Source organism: Phocoena phocoena, chromosome 3 (assembly GCF_963924675.1).
Source record: "Phocoena phocoena chromosome 3, mPhoPho1.1, whole genome shotgun sequence".
Lineage (NCBI taxonomy): Eukaryota > Metazoa > Chordata > Mammalia > Artiodactyla > Phocoenidae > Phocoena > Phocoena phocoena.
The window spans coordinates 5,509,388-5,535,156 of record NC_089221.1 but is presented as its reverse complement, the minus strand read 5'-3'; the positions used below and the strand labels follow the sequence as shown (position 1 = coordinate 5,535,156).

Here is a 25,769-nt window from a genome sequence, read left to right as displayed (position 1 = left end):
AAATATCTGAGTTATTGCACAAATCATAAATTTCCAATATTTACATAGAAAAAGAGTTCTGAAATTTGAAACAAAATGTGAGGGCAGTAAAACAAGGATGACCTCCCAACAAATAACGGGGTTCGATCTCCGTTGCTCTGACAACGTGGAATGAAGTACCAACGCAAAGGACAGACACGGTACCGAGAAAGGCCAAGGCCCCGTCCGTCCCCGCAGTTCCTGGTCCAGCACTGAAGGGAGACTCCTGGGAAGGCAGAAGGCAGCGTCCACATCCAGTAAGGCTCCACAGACGAGCACGGGAGCCGTTCTTCATGATGGACGTGGCCACCACACAAGGAACATGCAGAGAGAGCAGCCGAGGGCGCCGGGGGCCCGGCTGGCGTGCCGGGTGCTGGTCTCAGGTCCCGGGGGCACCGAGGCCACCCAGCTCCAGTCTGGGAGGTGTGGGCCGGGTGGCGCCTCCAGGAGTATTATCTGCTGAGACTGACGGGCAGGCTGTCCCTCGTGTGTGTGTGTTTTCTCCTCCTCCAGCCGGCGCGGTTATACTGGTGGTGCCCCCGGTTGCCCACGGGAGGCCGCACCCCTCCGCTGCCCACCGCACTGTAGCTGCCGCCTTGGCCGTGGCTGTGGGAGCCCTTCATGGACAGTTTCATGCCGCTGTGCTGCTGAGGGGACCAAGAAGGACACAGGGTTGGAGGCCATCCTGGACAGGGCCCACGTGGAGACCCGCCGCCTCCGTGGGCTGGGAGCCCGAGCGAGAAGGAGACACGACCCCGTTGGGGGGTCTGAAGGGCGGCGGGCCCGCGGAAGGGCTGCAGGCTGCGCACGGTGGCCCGCTGCGCATGTGCACGTGACCCCAGACGCGACGGGACCGACAGCGAGCCTCCGCTCACGCCTCACAGGGACTCCTGTTGCTACCTCCAGACACGGAGAACTACCCCTAACCCAGAGCGTTGGCAACGAGAACTGTGGGCCTGTTTCAAACCGCACGTGTTCATATCCAAATACGTCTGGAACCTCACTTCTAGCTGCTTCTACGTGTCCGCAGAGATAAGAGGGTCCCTCTCACTTTCTCCCCCAGACTTCGACCATGACATTCTGGAAACACACGAGCGGGTTCCACGTCAGTGGGGTGTGTGCAGGCTGCTCCCAGGCCGCCAAGCCCCACGCACAGCAGACCAGGGAAGACATGGCTGGTCTCAGGAAGGTTTCAGAGCAAAACCAGCAGAAGGGGGTTAAGAAGGAAAGCCAAAATGCTATTATTAAGGAAGAGCACTTTTGCCCTCTGCAAAGTTGTAATTTCATCCTGAGTATTTCTAACAGATCAGCGTAGCAAGCCAGGTAGCGACAGGATGGATAAATCCAGGAAGGAACGTTCTATTACTTAACTCTAAATGAAAAAGATAAGCAGGACTCAGTGACACAGGTCCAAAGAGCCAACCCTCAGGGATCAAAACTTACTGGCAAATGTGATTAGACAAGCAACAGAGAGCGCTGACCAGAGCGGAGGTGGACAAGCGCCGTCAGCCTGGGCGCGTTGGCCTTCGGGCCTCACACCCCGACCCCCATGCCTGGACACGGTCATGGTTCTTTCCAACATCCTGGCACCTTAACAACGACCTGTCTTCCTGATACCAAGTTTCTAATGTGTGGGATCTGGACTTAGAGCAGCCACAGGGCAATGGACAAACGCATTCACAGGGACCACCCCACCCCGGTCACTAGAAAACCAATCGCACGCAGGCCCTGCCAGGCCCTCTGCCCAGGGCACCCACGGCAAAGAACAGGGAGGGAGTGAAACTGTGGGAAGACAACACTGCTCACGGTGTGATCGTTCCTGGTTTCATCATCTGCTTCTTGAAAACCAAAGTTCTTTTAGTGTGTAAATTAACAGAAAAATGGGAAATCAAAATATTCTTCGCTTCAAACATAATTTTTATGCTAACAAATTCAATAGAAAAAAGAGATGCATGATGAATTAAACTACACGAAATTTTAAAATAATTTCTTAACACGTGTAAAGTTTTGTTTGTTACAAGGGAAGGCAAACATGAAGCTGAATGATCAGAGAAGAAAAAAAATAAAAGAATCTCTGTGGAATTCCCTCTCTGGTGGAGAAAGCATTAAGCACCAGGCTATCACAAACCTGCTTGGTGGGAACCCAGGACCCGGGCGGACAGGACTCATACCTTGTGATACAGGTGAGGGCTGGAGAGCGCGTTGGGCGGCGCAGATGGGACGGCCGGGGAAGACACGTGGTGGACAGCTTTCAGCGCCGGAGCTCCTTCGATGCCAGCTGGTCTACAGGGCACGGGGGCCACCCCGAGCGTTGGTGGAGGTATAGTAAACCTGGTCTGGGAGAGAACGAGCAGAGACATCCATGAGGCACCAACGCAACACAGGCTAAACCAGCCCGTCCTTACCATGGGCGCCGACGAGGGTGCCATCTGCAAACAGGCCCCTTAGCTTGTGCCTGACTACAACATCTTATCTTGAATCGGACACATTCTATACTCTGAAACGGCAACGACGGTGTGAAGTATGTCCAGTCACCCAAGTCGTGAGGTTTTAATATTCACTGAAGACCAAACAATTCAAAAACATTACAGTCATCAAAATACCTGTACCCCCTGGTCTCCAGAAAGAGCCCTCAGCAAGGCAGATGACAGGCGTGAGGCTGGCCCGAGTGAAGGCCCACAGACGGGGTGGACACCCTCCCCGCTCTCGTCAGAGTCCCCAACGCTTCCGTCTTTGCGTCACTGGCCCGTCATGGGGCAGAGGTGCTGGCGGGAGCCCCTCCACTCACTTTCAACAACCTCACTGCTCTCGTCTTAAAAGTGGATGCATTTGCCCCAAAGACCTCTGGAGCGTGACCGTGGCCACCGGGGCAGCGGCTGCAGCAGGAGCTGGGGCCTCAGGGATGCGCTTGGGGGCTGCAGGACACACACAGTGCCCCTTCCTCACACCTCCTCCCCCCCCACCCCGGGGCCTGAGCACACCCGCGGCCTCTCCTCCGTGGGGGCTCTGCGCCCCCAGGGGCACGGCTTCACGGCCCCAACTCTAAGTCCCCACTGCACCCCGAGTGGGCAGGGGAGACTGTACACGTGAGGTTTTCAAGTGGGATTTCCCTTAGTTACCCCACTGGAAGTAATGTTTGAAGTTTGGAAATACAATGAGAATGTGGGCTTTGAGCCTCGTCTTAAAACTTGAATGACCTTAGCTTCTGCCTCACTCACTGTCCGTGCGGGTGACAGATGGGACCCGGCACAGCATGTGGCCCTGACCATCCCCCCGACATCCCCAGCATCCTGGAGGGAGAGCACAGGCAGCATGGATCGGCACACAGCTCTCGAGGGAGCTGAGCCCAAGGAAAGGTTAGAGCCAAGTTCATCATCTGTGGCAGTTTACTTTCACAGCGCAGGCACCTGCCTCTTCATTTCACGCTTACGTAGCAACTGAAGGCTTCTGGGGGTGCTATGCTGATGGCCGCCACCACGCATCCTGGGCCCACTGCCCTCAGTCCCCGCGGCCTGAGGCGTGTCCCGAGAACGCCCTGCCTGGATGGAGAGCCAAGCAACGCAGAGGAACTCGGCAATACATTCGCACGCATCCACGTTGCTTTACACTCAGATTATACCCCACACTGTAGAAACAGGTTCTACTTTAGAAGTCAATTAACGTGACGGGTTTTATGTACGTGTAATTGATGTATATTTGGGAAGTAGGTACAAATTTAAAATATTTAAAATTAACTTTTACGCTCTAATTTTGTCTAAATTTTTTAAAAGAGGACATATTCAAATAGAAAAAAAAACCTATAAATACTGCCTAATGGATAACGTGGAGAAGTCAAAGTTTATATCAAAACTTAGTAAGAGTGTAAACACTGAGAATCTAGGGGAGAGCAAGGACAGTGTCCGTCTCTGCCCAGGGACAGCAGCAGAGTCCCTCTCTCAGCATGGCCCCAGGGAGGTGGCCTCACGCTTGCCGAAAAGCCACCTCGGTGCCCGGGAACCAAGAGTCCCCTCACTGCAAACACAGGGCCTGGCGGGCCTCAACTGCACGGACGTCCCTTGAACAACAATTACATCCTATCCACCCACAGAAGATGAGAATTTCCTTCAAGACAGAAGTGGAACTTCCAAAGACTTAAAGTTGCTTCTCTAAGTTCTACCGTATCAGCCAGTCCTACAGCGCAGGCAGCAGCTGGGAGCTGGTCCCGAGGCAGTCACCAGCCACGTACCTGGGTGTTAGTTGCCATGACCAGCGTCCTGGGCGTGGCCGACTGAGGTCTGCCGCTTGGCACGGGCAGGGCGGCAGGCAGGCTGGCCGGCAGAGGGGCAGGCGCCTGGAGGCTGAACTGGCGCACGCTGGGCGTCGGGCAGGGGGGCGTGTCCGAATCCTGGGGGTGACAAGAGGATGGCTGCACCCGAGGCCCGTGCCCCTAACATCGACGGGAGCGGCCAAGGGTGAGCCCCCAGGGTCCTGGGATGTGGGCAGCCCCAGTCTGCCCAGGTCTCCCCCGAGTCATAAGACCTGGGCAGAAGAATGTAAGTGAAGAAGAACGTAAAGGAGATGCAGAAGAGACGCCCAGACTGCAAAGTCTTATCTCTCAGTAAGTGGGTGAGACACGATCCATGGCAGCCATGCTGCGCGGGCCCACCGCTCCCGAGGGGCCACGTGCCCGCCACCTGAGGCTCTTGGCACAGCGGGGACCGCTGGGCGCGCACGCGGGGTGGCCTCAGGCACACAGAACAAGCGATAAAGCGAGGGGGGCAGAGTTTAAACTCACTGCTGCGGGCGTTTTCCACACACACACAAACACCCCCAGCAGAAACACTCACGATGTCACTTCCGGAGAGCGAGGACACAGAGGAGGCAGACGAGCCGGAGGACAGGAGCTGGGGGCTGGGCAGGGACAGGGCCAGGCGTGGGCCGCAGGGCGACTCGGGGTCCCGGCGCGGAGGCTGCTCCCCCTCGCACTTGCCCGTCCGCTCGGTGGTCTTAATCCTGTCGTCTGTGGAGGGAAGACAGAGCTGTCACGCACCTCAGCCCGAGGGCCCCGCCGCGCCTTAAACACTGCTCAGGGGCCTGACAACCGCGTTTCTAATTTACTTTGTTTCGATTAATTTTTAAAATTGCACTTCAGTTACTGGAGAACATTTAGATAGGCCTGGAGCAACGTGGATGTACAGTTTCATCTGGAAATTGCACAAACCCTGATCACGATGTGCTCTAGGTATAAAAACACACTGGATTTCAAGGGCACAGTACTGAAAAAAAAAATCTCAGTAACTCTGTATATTGACTACCTCTTAAAATGTTAATATTCTGAACACTAGAAGTTGAATAAAATATATTATCAAAATTAATTTCACCTGCTTCTTTCCACGCTGGCAATGCAGTTACTAGGAGCTTTAGAACTGCACGTGTGGCACACACGTTATTTCTACCGTACAGCACTGGCCTAACCTTAACAGTTTTAAATGAAACTCTCACAGAAAGCGAGGTCCCCCTGGAGTGAACAGTTTACCACCAAGGGACAAAGAGACACTGCTGCACCGACGGGTCGGGGGGCGCAGCGACGGCCCGGGGCTGGCCTCTCACCGGGGTCTGGCGGCGCGTGGGCCCGGCCGCCCCACTTCTCCTTGATCCACGCCCGGTAGTCGATCACCTCCTGGGTCACCTTGATGATCCTCCCTAAGGTGCTGCAGCAGGAGGACACGGGCAGTCAATAGTCCTTCCCAGCAGCTACTTTACATTTTAACACAGAACCTCACTAAGCGAAAGGCGGGCAAAGAGCTGAAATAATTTTACAAATCTGTATGACTTCCGGGGTTTGAGCCCAAACATACTTTGCAATCACAGTACAGAAAAAATGGGTGCTCTTAGGCAGAAATCTTTGGACCTACGTCTATCTACAAAAGACCGCTGAAGCCCGGGGCCGAGTAGGGAAGCCCGCCCTCCCCAGCCCCAGTGACCACAGGGGTCCCGTTTCCCAGCACTCGGGCGAGACAGCGAGAGCCCAGCACGGGCCCAAAGCTCTGCCTGCAAACGCTGAGTGGACTGAGGCCGCAGAACCCTGTGCCGCCACCGCTGGGGCCAGGCCTCAGAGGCCACTGTCTCCATCACCTGCCGAGGATGGAGGGGGCGGTCCTGCTGCGGTGACCACTGGTGACCATCACCTCAGCCTTCCTCTCAACTTCCCTCTCCCCCACCCCAAGTCCCTCCACCTCTACCACAGCAGCAGCATCTGGGCTAAGAAATATTGCTCATCGCCAATCAAAGCATACACCACGAGAGTGCACACTCAAAACGGGGAATGGGGGACAAGTGTGCAGGAAGGGGCCGGGGCGGGGGACAGACGTGTCCCTCGGAGCTGAGCACCCACATTTTGAAGACGGCCTGAGAAAAAGCACCACGTGCCACAGCTTTAAAAGCCAGAAATGAGCTCCCCAAAACTAACACCCTGAGGAAATGTTAACTCCCTAAATAAAAACTTTTCCACCCTTGAGCACGATGAGCATCCTGAACTCCGGAAAGGCCTCCCTTTACCAGTACTTCCCAGTTCTCCCAAGAGAGGGTGGAAAGGCCTCCCTTTACCAGTACTTCCCAGTTCTCCCAAGAGAGGGTGGAAAGGCCTCCCTTTACCAGTACTTCCCAGTTCTCCCAAGAGAGGGTGGAAAGGCCTCCCTTTACCAGTACTTCCCAGTTCTCCCAAGAGAGGGTGGAAAGGCCTCCCTTTACCAGTACTTCCCAGTTCTCCCAAGAGAGGGTGGAAAGGCCTCCCTTTACCAGTACTTCCCAGTTCTCCCAAGAGAGGGTGGAAAGGCCTCCCTTTACCAGTACTTCCCAGTTCTCCCAAGAGAGGGTGGCACACCCGTCAACAGACGACAGAGGCCAGGGCGCCGGTGCTGCAGAAGCTGCGGCACCCAGGACAGGGCTACCTTTCGGAATCTCTGTTGGGATAGGACCTGGCGAGCGGCGATACGGCGTGGCTGAGAACGATGTAGGCGTAGTCGAACACCTGCTTCACTTGCATGGCCCCGTAGGAGCTCCGGCCCACGTCGTTCCCTGAAACAGAAAGGTTGCCGTGGGAGCTGCTACCCAGCCGCGTGGTCCTCTCGCGTGAGCCTTTCCCACACAGGCTCCCAGCCCTGAAACACCCTCCAGACCCCCCAGCACAGCTGGATCGGGCGCCAGGAAGTGCACAGCGCCCACCGCCGTGGGCAGCTGGGGGCGTTGCAGCCCGAGGGCCCCTCTCACCATCAGATCAGGATCCATGTCCGTTAAAGGAGCCGTCATTCATGGAGACGGAGTGACAGCTCCTCAAACGGTAGGGTCACCCCCCGGATGGCAGGAAGCACAATGGAGCCAAGGCACAACCTTAACCAGACGGCCAGGGCCTGCCCGAGAGGACAGGTCAGCCTGAGCCCCGCACCTGTCAGCACCGAGGGGGCCTGAAGGAGCAAACCCTCAAGGACAGAAGGTGCCAGGCCGAACTCTTGGGTGGATGGCAAATAAAGACGAAGCCACCACTGAAGGCGGCAAGAGCCACAGGCAAGGAGGTGACTTTTGTTAAGAACGGCAGGGTTTCCAATTTTAATTTTTACACGTAACTCGCTCTTCACAATTCAGGTGAGGGTGTTTTTTAGGAGATATATCCTTAAGTACTGGAATTGTCTCCTTTCCAGGTTTAATAATAATGTAACCCAGTAACTGTGTGGGTTTTCACTTTTCAGTTATATTTCAGCAAACACTGAAGACCAAGGAATTGCCTGCCATTTAACTGATCCAAACAGACAAACCGGTGAGAGAAACCTGTCCTACTGGGCTGAGGGATAAGCACCTGTGTGGACTACAGCGTTTACAGATCACAGAGGAGAGTCTTTCAACAGATTTTTAAGAAATAAATTTCATACCCCAGAAGCCACAAAACAAAACAGAAATCATAAATTTGAGGATGTTGGAAAACATATACAGGAGCAAAACAATAAAAAATACCAAATACAGACACAAGAGACAAAAGTACAGCATGTCAACAAAGAAAGGCTTCCCTGACGCACAGAGGACCTTACAAAGTCAGTGAGGACAGGCCAGCAGACAGATGGACAAAGCACATGAGCTCACACAAAAAGTAACACAAACGGCAGTGGACCTGGAGCTAACAATCTCCACCACCCTTCCTGTCACTTGTCTGTCACTGACTTTATCACCAACAGTAAGTACACTGTGTCACCTAATAAATGCTCGATAAACATTTTGTGCAATTGATAGTAACCATGTGTTTAACCTCACTCATCATTAAAGAACTGTAAGGTACGTGACAACGTGTATTGCACGGTCTCATCAGATCAGCAAAGATTTAAAAGACGGTCACCAAAGGTGTGCGTGTAAAGTGTCCTAACCTGCCTCGGGGTCTGCAAGGAGGAAGCCCTTACAACGAACACTCCCCATGCACAGAGGAAAAGGGTCTCGCGTGCATTGTTTAAATAAAATGACAAGCTGCAGTCTGTTGGTATTATGTGACGCCATTCAATTAATAAGGAGGCAACAATCAATGTTAATATCCACGTATGGAAAACTGGAGAAAAACACATCAAAAGGGAGGGGATCATGGCATACTTCACTTTTCTATGTGACAAACTTCTGGGAAGCAGATGGTTTATGATGGATACGTAACACTTTTCTATTCAGAAAAAATAAATTTTTTTTCTTAATTCTCACTTTCTATGTTCTTCTGATTACAGAAAGTAAACGAAGTTGCAACTTTACAGTACGTTAATTAGAAGCATTAAGAATGAATTCTGAACATGCCACCATTAACTCTGTTAGTACAGCAGGAACCTACATCAGATCACGTGCCCTCGGCTCAGTGTGGGGGGGGGGCGGGCGGGGGCCCGTGGATGCCCCTCCACACCCAGCTGGCGCGCGATGCCTCCATGCTGGGGCGAGTGCAAAGCGAGGGTCCTTACCAGGCAGCAGGGGGTCCTCAATGCACAGCATCGACGGCCTGTACCCGCTGGTCATGGCTTTCATGATCTCCTCTTTGGCGATATAGGCACCTCCTTCTTTTATTCTAATACCAGTTTTCAAGTAATTAAAATTTCTTCCGTAGAGTTCAAAAAATTCTACAAGAAGCATTCCAAGGTTTTCATCAGCTCTCCGGGCATCAATTCTTGGATGCAACTGTAAAAGCAAGGCATCCACAGTTTGTTCGGATTCTGGTCACTCTCTAGGGACAGCTGCGCGAGGTGGCATCGGCTAGCTAGCCAAGGATGCACACAGTCGGTGGCCCCCGCTTGCGCACCAGCACCGTGAGGACACTCGCAGAGGCAGCCAGGAGGCACCAACAGAGCCTGGATATCTTTTGCCAATCAAGAGTGCTCAAAAGAAATAAAAGTTTCTCATCTGAATTTTTATATTATACTTTAATTCTTTGAAATTTGTAACCCATATAGCTACCTCCTACACAGACATCTGATGAACCGCAAATCCCAAGCACTGATAAATAAGTGGACCATATTCTGCACAATTTAGAGTCACCTAGATGGTGGAGGTGCTTTCACAGATTCTAATCTCAATTCCATTGTTCTGAAATACAGCCAACAGGGGGCAGTGTGAGACTGAACAGTACCACAGGGCAACGTGAAACGGTTGATGTTAACCATGTACGGTAGTCAGCACAGCATCCTGATATTTACAGCAAACTCACACCCCTGCCCGGGCATACGGGTGCGCGTCAGCCTCAGCTCCACACCACGCGTTCTTGAAGCGGGTAATGGATTTATTCTGAAGCTCCAAGCCCCTGTCTACTGACCCCACCCAAGTGTCACTAACTTAAGAGGCTCACGAATGTGAGCAACAGGGACCTGCACTGCCCACTGTGACGGCCACGAGCCGTATGTGAGTATTTATATTTAAACGAATTAAAACAAACAAATTAAACATTCAGTTTGCTGGTCTGCTAGAGCCACACTGCCAGCGCCCCGTAAGCACACATGGCCATGCTGCTGGACCGAGCAGACAGCACTGCCCTCACACAGCAAGTCACACTGGACTGCAGCAATCAAGAAAAGGACGGTCAAGTCCAAAAGGACGTAAAAGTCCGAGTCCTAGCAGAAGCACAAGGGCTGAAAATGTTTATGACACAGGGCTCCTCAAGGAAATACGGTTTCTAAAGCCTGCAGGTGTTTTCAGGGTTCGGAAGACCTTACAAAGGCACAATGCTGCATTCTTACTTTTGCCTTACCTTCTCCCTTCCTTATTTTCCTGGCCTTAGTCAAAAATCATCCAGCTGAGAGCCCACCCGGGGCAAGGCTGGGCCTCCTGACCTCAATGAGCCGTGAAATGAACACAGACACTACAGCAGTCACGGCTCTGAGGCAGGGCGGGCAAGGCACCGAGGGATGGGCAGGGGATAGCGGCCACCCCGCCCCGGCCAGGTGCGGCCTCCATGGTCACTTCAGATGGGGAGCCCAGCACCACAGAAGTGGGCAGTGGTCCATTACAAGGCTCCTGGAAGAGTTTCAATCAGGAAAACGGGAGGAGATAAATTAAGCGCACAACGTCGTGCTCTGTTCAAAATAACGTCCGGGGCTTCCCGGGTGGCGCAGTGTTTGAGAGTCCGCCTGCCGATGCAGGGGACGCGGGTTCGTGACCCGGTCCGGGAGGATCCCACATGCCGCGGAGCGGCTGGGCCCGTGAGCCATGGCCGCTGAGCCTGCGCGTCCGGAGCCTGTGCTCCGGAACGGGAGAGGCCACGACAGTGAGAGGCCCGCGTACCGTAAAAAAAAAAAAATAATGTCCGAAAACTCGGGAAGAACGGCTACCAGGGCAGCATCTCCTAGGTGAAAGGGGAGGCCAAGGCAGTGTCATTAGAACGGTAAGAAAATGGGCGTGGAACTCCATTTTCACTGTTCTTACAGCACCTCTGCAAAAACATGCCAAGGAAATCAACATGGTGAAAGGCGCTGTGACCAGCAATCCTACTGTCAGCTGTACTAATGACACTGAGAAAAATGACCAAATTCTGGACATAAAACCACAAATGCAAACCTGCTGATAAATATGGAGGACGGTGCTGTGCAGCTACAACACAGGCACAGTCCTTCATTCCAGTAAATTTCAACAGGGCAATTCATGTCTCCGTTAACTTAGAGAATATATGTCTAAAAAGTAGTATAAGTATAGTTTATCACAGCATTTAATACTTAGGGAGGTTCTCTCTTGATTGATTTTTCCATGGTACTCAACAAAATAAGCGCAACAGATAATTAAAGACAAAATACTGACTTTTCATCACTCAGAAAAAAAAGCCCTCTTGAGTATTTTTTTACCTTCTGTGGTAGCCAACTATTTTTCTGAGACAAATTTTGCAGTATAAATCATAGTCAAGAACCGAGAAAAATAGTGTTTCACTGTCCCTCAAGGCATGAAATTTTTCTAAATATAAAGAGTGTTTCTTCAAGGTTAGATCAATATACACCCGATTGACAGAACGAGATAAGCCATCCCTCCAACAGTTAAATCGGATACAAAAATAAGCTACGAAGGAGCAAAGGAAATAGTATTGATCAAAACAGAGTTTTATGATGAAGACTAGAAGTCAATTTCTACCACACCAAACAGAATACCGAAGGGACAGCAAGGAGCTGGGACCCATGAAGCAGCCGGTAAGAGCGTCAAGGAAGGGCACTCCCACGGAAGCCTCAGGGTCAGGGGTTCTCGAGAGAAAGCACACCCACCTGCAGAAAGCTGATGGCCATTAAAATTAGGCTGTACGAGCTAATTCCACCTGTAAAAACTTCATTCAGGTCCCTCTGCAGGAGGAACTGTTTCAGTACTAAAATCAAGTAAGGCAGCAATGAATATTTCTGCAAATTCCAAAAGAAAAACATCATCTGGTTAGATTCTGTAGCTTTGAAGACTTCTCACACAGCAAATTCCACATGGCAGACAGGAAGCTCCCTTCATCCTCTTGCCCCTCGGAAGGCTCGAGGCCAATCATCCTCACACCGTAGGGGCCTGAGAATGAATTATGTGAGGGGCTCGTCAGGGCCACGCTGGGCCGCCCCCCGCCCCAGGTTATGGCTCAGCAGGGCTGAGGTGGGGAGCCTGCATGGAGACCCCAAGCCCAGTGGGGCTGGGGAGAGAATGAGCCTCTCCTCCCAGTGTCTCCCCGCTCGCCAGCAGCAGTGCGCAAACGCCAGCACTCAGAAGCACCCGTGAGAGGGGCAAGGGGGGCAGCAGGAGGCCAGCAGAAGGCAGCATCACCAAACGCAGGGCGAAGGGTGGAGGGCAGAAGGGCTGAGAAGCGGGTGGAGGGATGTGGAAGCTCCTGCTGCTTTTCCTGCTCTGCTGGGGTAGAAATGGCCCTTCAGGCAGGCGGGATGGTGCAGAGGGAAGGGGAGCACGTGGTCCCGCAACTGTGGGCAGAGGCAGGGTCCAGATGATGGGGCTGGGGTCGCCTCGCCACCTCCACGGCAACAGGAGGGAAGGACTCTCCGTTTAACTGCACCACACACCTGGTCAGAGTCCAGTGAATGCGTCCCATCCTCAGGCACTGAGACCACCCAAAGTAAGCAAACCTACATGCACTCCACTATGATGTACTCAACTTGCAATCAGGCACGCTGAGCTACTGGGATGGTCATTTTGTCATAACTAGAAAGAATATTTCAACAAAGTGCTCTAAAATAATGCTCGAGTGTATGAAATGGTTAGCCGAGGAAGGCAAATCTGCAAAACAGCTCTGTAGTTTCGAAGTGTCTCTAGAAACAGTACTGTAGGATAAATTCAACTGCTACAGTCTTTGGCGTTAAAGATTATCACCCCCTGGTTTTTACTGTGCGAACTTGCTGAGACAGCACCTTCATGTAATTCTTGATGAACTCTGCTGCCCGGACCCCAGTCTCCATGTTAAAGCTGATGTCGACTTTAACTTCCGTCTCCTGGTCTGTGAGTTTTATGATCGGTACCTGCAAGGATTTAATTGTGCTTTAGAAAACAGAAAATTGTGCTTTAATAGGCAACGTTTTCCACGGTCAGGCATCAGATGTTTCCCAAGTTGTACAGAGGGTTTTTCTCCTTATACACAGAAGGGGCTTAGAGATCATGAACCCCAGATTGTAAAGATGAGAAGAAAAGGGACTTTCCCAGCATCAACCCCATGAGCCCCCAAGGCCGCCCCCCCATCCGACTATAGCTAGCGCTCATCTCTGCCCGGCCCTGCCGGCCTGACCCGGCGCCTCACTGGTGACCGAGCATCAACCACGGGCTCTCTGCAGGACCTGTGCTCCCCAAACCTGCCTACCGCGAGGGGAAGCCAGCTAAGGCCCTGTCCCCCCATGAGGGCCTGGGGATGGGCAGAGCTTTTGGTCCCCAAATCACATTTGCTAGAATTTCTGAAAGCATTCAAAGTAACTTCAAAGCTGTTTTTTAAATTATATTTTGTACTGATATTGTTTTTCCAAACAACTCTACTGTGGGTTTTCATTCTTTAAGACAATTTAACTTAAAAACAATTTTTTTCCCTGAAAATCAAGTAAAAGGCTATTCTGTAAATGCTCTCAGTAACAAGAATCATCACCAAAAGGCACCCAAAACCGGCCTCATAAAAGCTGCCCAAGCAACCATTCAGACCACACCTGCCCCACACAAAACTGTGTTCTTACAGGAAAAAAAGGCAGCCTCTAAGGAACAAAAAAGGACATTCTCTCCGCCAAAACAATTGGGGTCTCACGAAAGGTTTAAAATGTCTGGAAGTCAACAGAGGAACACGCTCTTCAGTGCACACCTGCTCTGGGCTCTAAAACATATACACCTGGGGGCAAACTGCCCAGGACATGTATGAGAGGGACAGGCCAGCAGGTGGTGACAGTCTCTCCTGGAGATCACCTCCACCACCAGGCAGGGCGAGGTCCAAGGAGGCAGAGGAAACAAAACACTTTCCCAAAGAACAGATCAAAACTGCTTCAGAAGGAGCCTATGGTCAAGGGCCCATGCCTCCCGGACGGGGTAAACTCCTCAGGAGCCAGCATCTTCCCCGGCACCTCTGGACACAGCTATGAAGCCTCTTCTATACGCACAGACTTTTCTCCCCAAGTCACTCCTGGCACCCTCCTGCCTTACACACACACACACACACACACACACACACACACACACACTCTCTCTCTCTCTCTCTCTCTCTCTCTCTCTCTCCCTCCCTCCCCCTCCCTCCCTCCCCCCCCCACCTCCCTCTCTTTCTCTCTCTCTCTCTCTCTCTCTCTCTCTCTCCCCACCACCCTCACTCATGTGTTGAAGCCCCAGATTCTGGAGATTAGTAGTAACACTGCAATACTTATTTTCTGGTGGTTGTTCAAAACACACCAGTTTCCACCTTAAACACAGCTCTCACGCTGGGCTCAGGGCCCGTGATGAGATGCCGGTGAGGCTGCCCGGCAGAGAGGGCTGCCTGGCAACAGCTGACACTCGTGGAGGCCTAAGACGGGCCTCCAGCAACTGAGGAGGTGTGTGACAGCAATGAGGCCGCCTGACCATGCAGCTCCTGCAGCATCTATTCAGCACATGGTCTGTCCTCCACAAAGTTCTGGAACCCAAGACATTCAGGCTGAGCCTCCTCAGCTGCTCTACACCTAAACAAGGACACCTGGTCAGAGACCACCGGCCACCCACCGTGCACTCTCGGGGGGCCAACACGACGGGACAAACGGCAGAGCCACAGAAGGGCAGAGCCGAGACTCTGATAACCCGCACACGACAGGCAGGTAACACGGAGCTCCTGAGCTGTCGGCGGCCCTGGACCAGGGTGAACCTGGGCCCACGCTTCCAAAGCCGCCTCATCTTCCATCTTCTCCCGAGAGAAGCACAGTTTTCACGTGTGTACAATTTTGGAACGATGAAAGGAACAGGCAAGCTTCTCTCTCTGAAGTATAACTTGGCAAATGGTAATCCTTTTCTACGTGATAAATGCCACAGTCTAATCATTCTGCTACATTCTCCACAAAAGGCAGCCTCTGAATCTGCCTCGTTTCGGGTATTAATATCTTTTCTTTACGCGGCCTCATAAGAGACGACCCCATCATACATTTTAGAGCAGGAACAGTTTGGTGCTCTCACAACTTGTACTTCAGATGGTGTCTAAACATTCTCAGCTTCAACTCCTAACCACAAAAAAATACAAGCGCGTTTACACTACAAGTAGGGAAGTCTTCAAACACGCAGCCAGAAACCGCTGGCCACATCAGCTAACCCCACGGGACGCAGGCTGCCTGCAGGCACGCAGAGCCCCTGCACGGGCCCGGGGCCCAGAACCCGCACTTACTGTCGCCTTGTCGAGGACCTTGATGGAGCCCGGCTCGGCCACGCTGTGTTTCCGCAGGGCCTGCTCCAACAGCTGCAGCGGAGGGCGCTCCCATTTTCCAAAGACCACTAAGTCGATGTCGCTGGGTGGGAGAAAAGCGAGTGTGAGCCCTGCTCGCCTCCCCACACGGCGGCACACATGGCCGGCCGACCGGCGCCCCGGCACAGGCCCGCAGGTCCTCTGAGAGGCAGACGGCGTGCCGGGAAGCCCCTCCCGCTCGGTGAGAGAGCGCAGCTGATGAGCCACTCGTAACAGAGGCGGAAAGCAAACGCTGACCGAGTCTCCCGCACCCCGAGGCAACCGAGGCCCTCACGGCTGCACTGGCCTGGGGTCCTGGACACCTCGAATCTGTCCAGCTCCCCGCTGGCCCTGCCAACGCCAACCCAAATCCTGAGACTGTGGCCTCTTTAGCCTCCAAGCGTTAACAATGGCTTGGGAGAATATAAGCTTTTAACAAAACGATGCACATAAAACTAAGATACTGAAGCGTCCTTGACGAGGGTACACTGGAGAACGGCTTTAGAATGCAAACTTCTTTGACGTTTTTCTATCCAATAAAAATCCTTACAAAATACTGTTCAAGTAGAAGTTTGCTTGAATCTTCATTAAAACAAAGGATGAACTTTTCAAAAACAAATCCAAAAGTCTCAGACCGTCTTCTACCGCGCTTGCTCCCACGGCTCCCACTTCCCCCGGCTCCTAGGAGCCAGCGCTCTGCATCCCACCACATTAAGTGCAAGAGGAAGAATGCAAAGCAGTCAGTTACCATAACGGTCATTAAATTTTTATTCCCTGCAATCTCCCCTCCGTGCTCCACCGTCTCTTCCTCTCGCTCGCGTCTCTAGCCTTAGCTTTGAATGCAAGGAACCTACTTTAGCCTTAACACGCGTGCAGACACCCACCCGGCTATGCAGACCCAACCCTGGTCCTCCGCGCGGCGGTGCAGCTGGGCCTCACCTGGTGGGAAGATAGAGGCCCGTGCTGAAGCTGCCAAATATCTGCACCTGCAACAGAGAGGGAGCGTCTCAGACCATGCAGACGGCCCCGCCCCACCCCGCCCCCTCTCACGCTGTGGTGCTGCGAGGGCCCAGCGGTCAAACAAACTCCTCTCGGTCTGTAAGGTAAACGCCAGCCCCGGAAAGGAATCTTTAACAACTCAGCACTAACGGGGCGTAACAATTCCTGGCCTCGCCCACAGCCCACAAAGCCAGGGCCTGCTGAGAGCCCAGCGGCTCAAGCCCGTGGAAGGTACAGGGCAGGGCTCTGTCCCAGGGCACCGAAGTGCAAAGCCGGAAGTGCCGTGTGTCACTGTGCCCTGGAGGGGAAGCCCGGGGCCGGCCAGAGGGCCGTCTCCCACTGGCTCCGCGCTCCAAGTGCCCACGGGCCGCATCTCAACGTACACGCGTTCGCTCTCTGGAAAAGTAGTGTGTAATTTCACAAAACGGAACACGCGCTAGGATGCGTGACACAGGGAAGAGGTAAAACTTCTCATCTTAAGGTAAACTTAAACCAGGAAGAATAACCACACTGTTCCAAAAAGGAATTCCTTCGGGCCGATGGTCCTCACACTTGAAGGTGTCAGAACCACCCACGTTCGGCAGAGATCCCACCTGGGCAGGCCCAGGGTTTCTGACTGGGCAGGGGCAGGGCGCGTGCGTCTCTAACCAGCTCCTTGGTAAGGGTGGCCACCCATCTCAGGATCCCCTGGAACCTGGAAGCATGGCCTCAGCCACGTCTGCACTGATCCACAGACACAGGCGGCCACAGGGTGCTGACATGAACTTGTAGCGACACAGAAGTGCAAAGGGTATACCCACATCAGCCGTCGGCCAAAGATCTTTAACCACAGTTTCGATCCTTTTCACGACTTCTCTTCTCATGGCTGCTTCTTCAGGACAAGGGGACATGAAGTTATAAAAGTCAATTATTTCCTCATGAAGTCTAGTGGACAAAAGAGAAACAAACCAGAGTTACAATTAAGCTTAACCACTCTTCTCATTCTGCTATTAGATCAGCATGACACTAAAATATATTTCTGCCCACTTAAAATCCAGTTTCTTGTTTCCTCTGAAAGTATATAATGAAATGAACACTCTGTGGTAGATGAAATTCCACGGTACGGTTTAGCACCACAGAGTAACACGAGCAAATTTTGTTGATATAAATATCAAAACTTTCAATTGGCATTTAAAGCCTTATTCAAAAGAAACATTTCAGGGACTTTACATGAACGAACTGAGAGAACTCCATCCGTGAAAGATGGAGGGTGATCCCAACTGAGGCAGCGCAGGGAAACCCAGTGGGTTTCTCACCCTGTCCGGGCTGTGCTCTGCACCCATGGGCACCCTCACTAAAGGGTCTGAGACAGGCCAGGCCAGGAAGACATGTGTCCTCGGGAGCCTGGCGGCCCCAAGTCTCGACAGCCAGGTCTGCCTGGCCCACCAGCGGACAACACCCTAGACCCAGCACCCAGGGCCCACGACCACATCTCTCGGGCAGAAAGCCCCACTCAACTCAGCACTGGAGCATCCCCCCTCAAGATTCCCGCAGGGACACGAGTCAGTTCGGCCCTCTCTCCCTCTAGGTCTTTCCTAACAAAGGTCTAAAAAGCAATGGTTTCAGGAGAAAGGAGCGGGCTCCAAAAGCTGCCTCACACCCCTGCCCCAAAACTCACGTCTCTGCCAGTCCCCGGCGGTGGCAACGGGGAGTTAAGTCTCAGCCAAGGATCTGGGCCGCAGACCCAGGAAGGAAGCACAGGTCACCCTCGGTTACTTTTAGGGATTTAAAGACGGGCAAGCAAATAACTCGATCCTAGAAATTACGTCAAGTTAAATCTAGCTGCTTCCATGCTAAGTTTGATTATTAGCATGGAAAAGAGAAGACAAAATGAAATTTGTTCAATAATACTATCATGTTATAGCTCAACAGCTAGCAAGACAGTCCACCCGACAGCAGACAACACTTAACAGGACCTTCCAGCGCCAAACGACAAAGGTAAGGACAGGATGTCTAACATCTCACCTGCCCTCGGCTCTTGTTTGAGGCCAACCTCACTCTCTCACCCTCAGGACTGCCACCCCCACTACTCACTTGAAGTGACCATCCTGACAGTTTAAAAGCTACTCGAAACCGCTGACAGCACACATGGGACACACACAGGAAATAAATGCCCGACACGCTTGTTCACGGTGCATCTGCAAGGTCAGTGAGGCCATCACTGGTTGGAGCCCTGACGTTATCACGTTTAATTTTTTTAAAAAAAATCACGCAAAACTTCACCCCAAGCATGCTGCTGATTCAGCCATGAATCCTGTTTTTAGTAAGCCCAAAAAGGTAGAAAGTCAGGCAACATTAAAATGCAGTAATTTTTCCAAAATATCTACCCAACTCCACGATTTATCAGGTAGAGCTTCTAACATCTCAACAACTACCCAGCGCCAACTACATCCTAAGCCTTTAACTGCATCTCTTCCAGCAGCTCAGCAGGCACGTCAGGTCGGCGGCGTGGCCGATGGTTCCCAGCGCTCGGCAATGTCGTCAGCAGGACCAGATGTGTCACGTTAGTGACCACACCGGGGACCTCCCCCTGTTAACAAGTGACAGTAACATTGTCACCGGGCAGCTGTCGGGAGACAGCACAGGGCTCCTCGGGGCAACAGCATGTGCCACTGGACCAGCCGTCACCTCGCTGAGAAGTCAGTCCATCAAAGCACTAAGAGCACACGGTCTCCTGCAGCTCAGCGCTGCTCTGGTAACACCAGGAGTACAGAAGCAGAGAGACGTTAGATAAGGATATGGGCCTAGAGCACCTAAGCAACTGGCCCAGAGACACGGAAGGACAGCAAACCTGGTGTGGCAAAACCCTATCCACACCCCACAAATGTAACACATTAAAGCATCTAGGAAACAGGCCATTCCGATTTGCCAAAATGTCACTGCCAGTCTGCGCCTGCAGGGTGGAGAGAACTGTCACATGTGAAAGAGCAACATGAAAAGTCGCCCGTCAGCTTCCCAGGAGGCACGGACACCGCCCAGTGTGACAGTGTCAGTCTCGTCAGATGTCTGTTGACTTGCCTGTCACAGAGAAGGGCGCCCCTTCTCTGTGACAGGCAAGCACGCCTCCCCTCCTGATTCAGGAGAGATGAGTAACGAGGCCGAGGCGTGCCCACATCCCAGAGCGGAGTGCCAGCAGAGCACACGCCTCCTGGTTTCAGAGTTGGGCTCCACCAATAAGATACACGAATGAAACGCCTGCCTGAGATTTGTGTTAAACTGCATCTCAAAATTAGCAACGGCTGTAACAAATATTAGGAAGAGTATTTTTGCTTTGCCTTCTGGGAATGGAAGGGGTCCTGCTGGCGGCCTGGGTGGACAGGGTGGCTCCGGCCCAGCCCCTGCAGGCTCTTACTCGAGGCAAGCAGGGACCGGGAGGCACTGCGCGACCGCTGGGGCCACCTGAGGACCGCGTGGCTCTGGAGGGCGATGCACCACTGGTGCAGCAGAAAGACACGAGAAGGTCTAACGACCGTCATGAGGCCCGGGCAGATCCAAAGAGCCCTGCAGCTGCCTCCTCCGGCTCAGGCTCTTGGTGGAAGGAACACAGAGAGGAGAGAGGAAGCACGGAGGGCTGGCAAGGGTGGGGCAGGCAGTGCAGTTGTGGGTTGGGGCAGCCCAACAGAGCCGGCAGGCGGGAGAAGCAGCGCCCTGCCCTCCAGCCGGTGTGGTGAGCGCCCCCGCAGCCGGGCTCTGTCCAGGGAAGGTGACCTCCAGGGGCCTGACCTTGCTTGCTTACCGTGAGCATTCAACCAGTATGTGTGGGATGAATCAAGTTTTGATAAAATGCATACTTTGCTTATGACTTTGTCACTTAAGATCTACCTTCCCTGTACAATGTCATCAAAAATCAACATCCAAGAAATAGTTTACCCCTGTACTGGATAACTTGCTTTGTTAGCAGAAATTACTTAAATGGCCAACTGTCCTTTTAAAAAAATGTAAAACAGTGATAAATAAAACAGCTGGGATTATTTATTCAGTACCACATTACAAGTAGTTTCCATGATGGTCAGGACAACACACTTTCACAGTAAGTGCCAGCGACCACGTGTGCAGCCATCACTTCCGGCACTGAACATACACACGCATTTGGTTCTCCAAAGTGCTCTGCTGAATTATGTCTGTGAAAAGTTTTAATCTTTTCTACTTGAAAACGAGGACAGTTACTCTTCTCACATATCAGATCCTCAGAGGAAGCTCACAGATGACAAGACGTCTACATAAAACCACACCCAAGTCTCCTCCATGGTTCACAATTTAGTCACCGCATCTCCTACAGCTCACGTCACCCCACTAGCTTTCGGCCTCCAAATCTTCCAAGGACGTTTCTATGCTGTGACCACCATGGAAAAATTCCTCCATCATGGGTCAGAGAGGTGGTATCTCAAAACCAGCAGGAACAACGATCGCCTGGAGGGCCCAGGCCACTTAAGAGGCCAGGAAGCATCTGCCAGGCCCCAGCAGAAGGCCCCGGGGAGACCTTCTCAGAGGGTTTCCTAAGGGGAGAGCTCCCACAGCCCTTTCCCCTTCCCCTTCCCTTTCCCTAGTCCCAACGTGCTGGCCTGTGGCCGGCCTCCAGAACCGTGATCCTCGCAAGGCTGAGAAAAGCAGCAGAGGGAGAAGGTGGGCTGGTCCCCTGGGATCAGGGCACCATCACTCTGTTACTTTCACTCTTTGTAGCCAAGCCTAATCCTGACACAGCAGCAGAAAACCAATGAAGTTAGCTTCCTGCCTTGTTCTACATTTGAAAACATAACACAGACGCAGAGTTAAATTACTAAATGAAAACATCAAATAGAATAAGTCAGGGGAAAAAAGCAAGGGAAATCACCAGCTATCTCGAACTTGAAGGAGGCCTTTCCAGACTCCAACACAAAAATGACAATCGCAACGCAAAGACTGAGAGTCAAATAATTACCAAGAAATTCTAACAAAAGACATGCGGACTGTAAACAAATTAAAAAGCGAACGTCAAGTGCACATGTCAGAAGCAGGAAGGACTTGTTCAGAAAGACCAGGCCTCTCTCGGGCTGGACCTCACGCTCTGGGATCAGCTGACAACGTATCTCAAGAGAAAGGCATCCCTCGCTGAGCCCGGAACCCCACGCCTGGACACCTGGGCTCCAGACCCCCCCACACACGCTCGCGGCAGGGCCGTGGGTCAGGACGGGCGCCGTCCGCCTACCAAGAAGAGCAAGGGGAGGCTCCGTGACAGACAGGTGACAGACATGCCCCGCATGCACGTAACTCAGGAGAAGGTCTAAGAGGCCACGTCCAAGGCGGCCAGGCCTCCTCCTGCAGGTGACGGATGAGCTGGTGAGAATGGCCACCTCCTACTCTACACGCGGGCGCTGCTGGAATTCTGGGTTTTTACAAGAATGTACTCATCATATGTATAAATTTAAAAGTGAAAAGGAGAAAAGAAGATACATTTTCGAGGGAAAACTGCCCGAGAGGATGCTCATTACACCACTGATTATATTTAACATTTGGAAACAACAAAACATTAAATACAACACACAAAAAAGTCAACTGTATTTCTAGATGACGAGATTACTTGTAATTTTTAAATTCTTTTTGCTTGTATTCATCTCCTAATTTTAACAGTGAATATTGATCGCTTAATTTAAAGAAAAGAACATCAAGTCGGTCAGGCTTCTAAGCCCTGACGCCACTCTTCCCATCCCGCCCCTAAACAGCAGCGAGGTTTCCAAGCCCCTCAGTGTACCTGGTGCCGACCCCTCTGCCAGGCCCTAAAATCCACGCAGAGTGGGGAGGCACAGGCTGCGGACAGGACTCCTGTGACAACTCAACTGCCACACAACGTGGCTGCTACGACTGAGGGCCTCAGGTTGTGGCTTCACTGAATTCAGTCCCGACAGCACGTGGGGCTCGTGGCTGCAGTCCTGGCCGCCGCTCCCCCGTCTCCACCCCGACGGCCGAGCAACGCTACGCTCAATACAGGCAGAGCAGGCGGCCCCAGGACCGCACGTCATCTCTGCAACCCTCACTCCTTCCATCCCGTGAGACGCCACTGTCCAGGAATGAGGGGCGGCTTCCCCAGGGGGCACAGGCCTGGCCTGGGGGCCTGGGGAGAGTGCACCCTGCCCACACACCTTCCAACGGGAGACAAGGGATAAAAACACACCCTGGTCCTGGGGCTCTCAAAGGTTCTCTAAGTAAACGTTTTAGAATCTTAGGGCTAAATGTGGACAAATAAGAGCCATGTCTGTCAAAAGCAAGCATTATAGTTCTTGATATAATTTAAACACATACTCACTGCTCCATTTACGAAACTAGGATTTAAGAACCCCACAAGATGTTTGTAACAATGGTGCCTGATTGAAGCATTTTCCAAAGTAACTGATGTAATTGTGCAATTGAGCAAGGCTATTCTTTCGTCATCACGAAAATGTACTCTTTTTTCCTTAACATTTCAACATGTCTAAAATTGGGATACATCTTTCAATCAATGGCTGAGCATCAAATCAATGCAAAACTAAATATTTTTCTTTCTTCATGGTACATTTCATAACAGCGCATCTCTTTAGGTTGGCTGATCTGCAGGAAGTTGTCTAGATGAAGTTTCTATGGGGCTGGCCACAAAGTTCGCTCGGTTAATGCATATGTTGTTCAATAAAGTTCTTGGTGAAAATGAAAAAGGCGTCTCTTACTTAATACCGAACGAACTTTTTGGCCAACCCAATATTGCTGCCCTGCAAGAAAAAGACAACTTCGAATGGGTTGGGTTTTTGCAAGTAACAGCACCTCAAATCCAAAGAAATATGGGAATCAGAAGCTGACCACAAGGCATCTTGTGGGGAGAGGGCAGCAAGAGCAACAGAGAGGACCCACTGGCATGTGAGGCCCGTGCGGCCACTTTGCAGCCCCAAGGCCGAGAGCGAACTCTGGAAACCTCCGCACAACGCAGCCCTTATCCTAAGCTGAGGACCCGAGTGCCCACGCCACTGTGGGCCCTAAAGGGATAAGGTCGGCAAGGAGCGGCGCTCTGGATGGCTTTGTGTGGTGGTGGCTTGAGCCTCTTAAGTGGTCTCATCAGGTGGGGCACGGTGGGAAAGGTCTGCTGTCTGTGTGCAAAAGGAACCCTGCGGGCAGCGGAGGCAGGAAAGCGCCGCGCGCCTGATGCCTTGTCTCCGAGCAGTGGATTCTGAGACACTCTAGCCTTGGCTACTGGCCCATACAGACCACACGCGACTCTGAGAGTCAATCTGGAAGAATCTCAAATTGATACAATGCAGTGGAGCAAGCCCTGAACTGATTCACTTCCTGGCTATTTTAAGAAAGATGAAAATGGTGAGACCAGAGTTTTCAGTGCATTTTAGTTTTCATCATGAAACTACTGGAAAACAAACTTCTGAACATTATTACCAAGCATGCTTTTAATCTAGATACTAGAAAATAAAGTTCACTGAAAATGAAAAAAGACATTTCTCATTTACAATCGCTCTCTTGTAAGAGGCCAAACCCATTCAAAAGGTAATGACTGACTTTTCAATTTTTAGTACATGTCCCAAATTAATTTTTGCTTTTGGTCCCAACTTATCAAGATCGGCAATGCTTCCGTATCTATCTCAGCAGCTGGTATACGGTTGCTGTGAACATTTATGAAATCCAACTCAATGAGCTTTTTTAAAGAGCAAAAGATGGACTGTTAAGTTAGAGAACCAAACTATCTACTTTCATAGCTAATAAAGCTACTCATGAAAAGAGATGACCCATTGCAGGAGGAGGATTTTCGATTTCAGAAGCTGGGCTGGCAGGGTTGCAGGGTCCTTGACTCTGTCTAAATCTGAATGGAAGCCGGGGAAGGCTGGCTGGTTCTGCAGGGGGCACCCACTGCCGGCTTTTCCCTGCCTCCTGGCCTGGGAGCCTCGGTGTCCAGCCCCAAGCACAGCTGCTCCCTCTCCCATTCCCAGCCCAGCGCCACCTGCAGGTTGTTCCACGGTGACGTCTCTGTACGCAAACAAGGAGGACAGGCAGATATGCACTACAGCAGGTAAGAGACACGATGACACAAGGGACCAGAAGCGAGGACAGTGAAGTACCTTTAAAATAAAACAGTGTGGACAGAAAAGGGGCAAAGCTAACGGGCCAAGCAGTTACTGATGCGGGTCTGCAAGGGGGAAGCACAGAGGGTTGCCTGTTCCCCTAGATCTGATATCCCCACAGCTTTTTCTAAGGAAAGCCATGGTCAGAGGTCAGATTTCATTCACGGCTTTAAGGAACAGAAGAGCCAGATGAATGAACGCAACCTCCTCCAACGTGGTTACGAGACGTGTCAGCACCCAGTCCTGTAGGTAAGAGCTGTGCTCTCAAGTATTAACTCATCCAACTCTCCCAGCCCACCGTCCCCAGGGCCCCGCCCTACTGCTGCCCTGAGTCACGCCTCCCCTCCACACCCTCCGGGAACCTGCTCAACTCCAAGTGCTTGTGGAAAACCAGGCTTTCTGATTACAATGTAAAATGCCACAGAAAACACTAGAAACTCACTTCAACTGTTAATTTATTCTCTCCCTCTCCCACTCCTTCCAAGTCTTCTTAAAACCCTCAAAAGCCTTGAAAAGCCAGCGGTTTCTCAGAAGCTGGAGCTCCCTCCCCTCAGCTCTACAGTGCTCACTGTCTGCGTTTTTGCCAAAAGCAACGGCTTTGGGAAAGTATTTGGAGTTATAACTACTGGAGTTTTACGGCAGATTTTCAAGCCCGCATGGATGCACTTACACTAAGACGGCGGAGTCCGAGCGCCCCGGCGGCCCAGGCGGCCCGAGTTGGCAGCTGCCTCTCCACCAGCTGCAAAGAAGGGCTCTGTTGGGCAGCAACCAGTGAGACCTGCAGCGAGTGACTGAATCACTTCTATTTTGGGGATGGAAGATCCTTTTTTTTTTTTTTTTTTTTTTTTGCGGTATGCGGGCCTCTCACTGTTGTGGCCTCTCCCGTTGCGGAGCACAGGCTCCAGACACGCAGGCTCAGCGGCCATGGCTCATGGGCCCAGCCGCTCCGCGGCATGTGGGATCTTCCTGGACCGGGGCACGAACCCACGTCCCCTGCATCAGCAGGCAGGCTCTCAACCACTGCGGCACCAGGGAAGCCCAGATGATCCTTTTTAAAACTCCCATTTCCTGACACAGTTAATGAGCTAATTATAAATCATTTTATTTATTTTTAATTATGTTACAGGCCAATTAATGTCTGTACCACTATTTAGAAAGTCTTGAATCAGACCTTCAAAGGTTGTTTATAATCTAAGCTCAAAAGTGGGAGGAAGCTGACTGAAACTGCAAAGCAGAAAGCCTGTGTTTCCAGAGTGTTCCTCCCAGCGCCCCCATCA

General features: G+C 52.0%; 1 protein-coding gene across 2 annotated transcripts in view; it reads right to left on the bottom strand.

The window, feature by feature from the left end:
- Positions 1–470: 470 nt before the first annotated feature.
- TENT4A (terminal nucleotidyltransferase 4A) overlaps positions 471–25,769 on the bottom strand; it is a 42,763-nt gene continuing 17,464 nt past the window's right edge. Inside the window, exons 2-13 of one of the 2 annotated variants that reach the window (XM_065874106.1) lie at positions 17,185–17,308; positions 16,325–16,371; positions 15,329–15,449; positions 12,873–12,980; positions 11,748–11,876; positions 8,976–9,189; positions 6,948–7,074; positions 5,608–5,708; positions 4,845–5,017; positions 4,244–4,402; positions 2,190–2,354; positions 471–665 (exon numbers count right to left, since the gene is read on the bottom strand). In XM_065874106.1, coding sequence (XP_065730178.1) covers positions 471–665; positions 2,190–2,354; positions 4,244–4,402; positions 4,845–5,017; positions 5,608–5,708; positions 6,948–7,074; positions 8,976–9,189; positions 11,748–11,876; positions 12,873–12,980; positions 15,329–15,449; positions 16,325–16,371; positions 17,185–17,308 — 1,663 coding nt within the window. The remainder of the gene's footprint in view (positions 666–2,189; positions 2,355–4,243; positions 4,403–4,844; positions 5,018–5,607; positions 5,709–6,947; positions 7,075–8,975; positions 9,190–11,747; positions 11,877–12,872; positions 12,981–15,328; positions 15,450–16,324; positions 16,372–17,184; positions 17,309–25,769) is intronic. The other variant, XM_065874107.1, reaches the window with a different exon arrangement.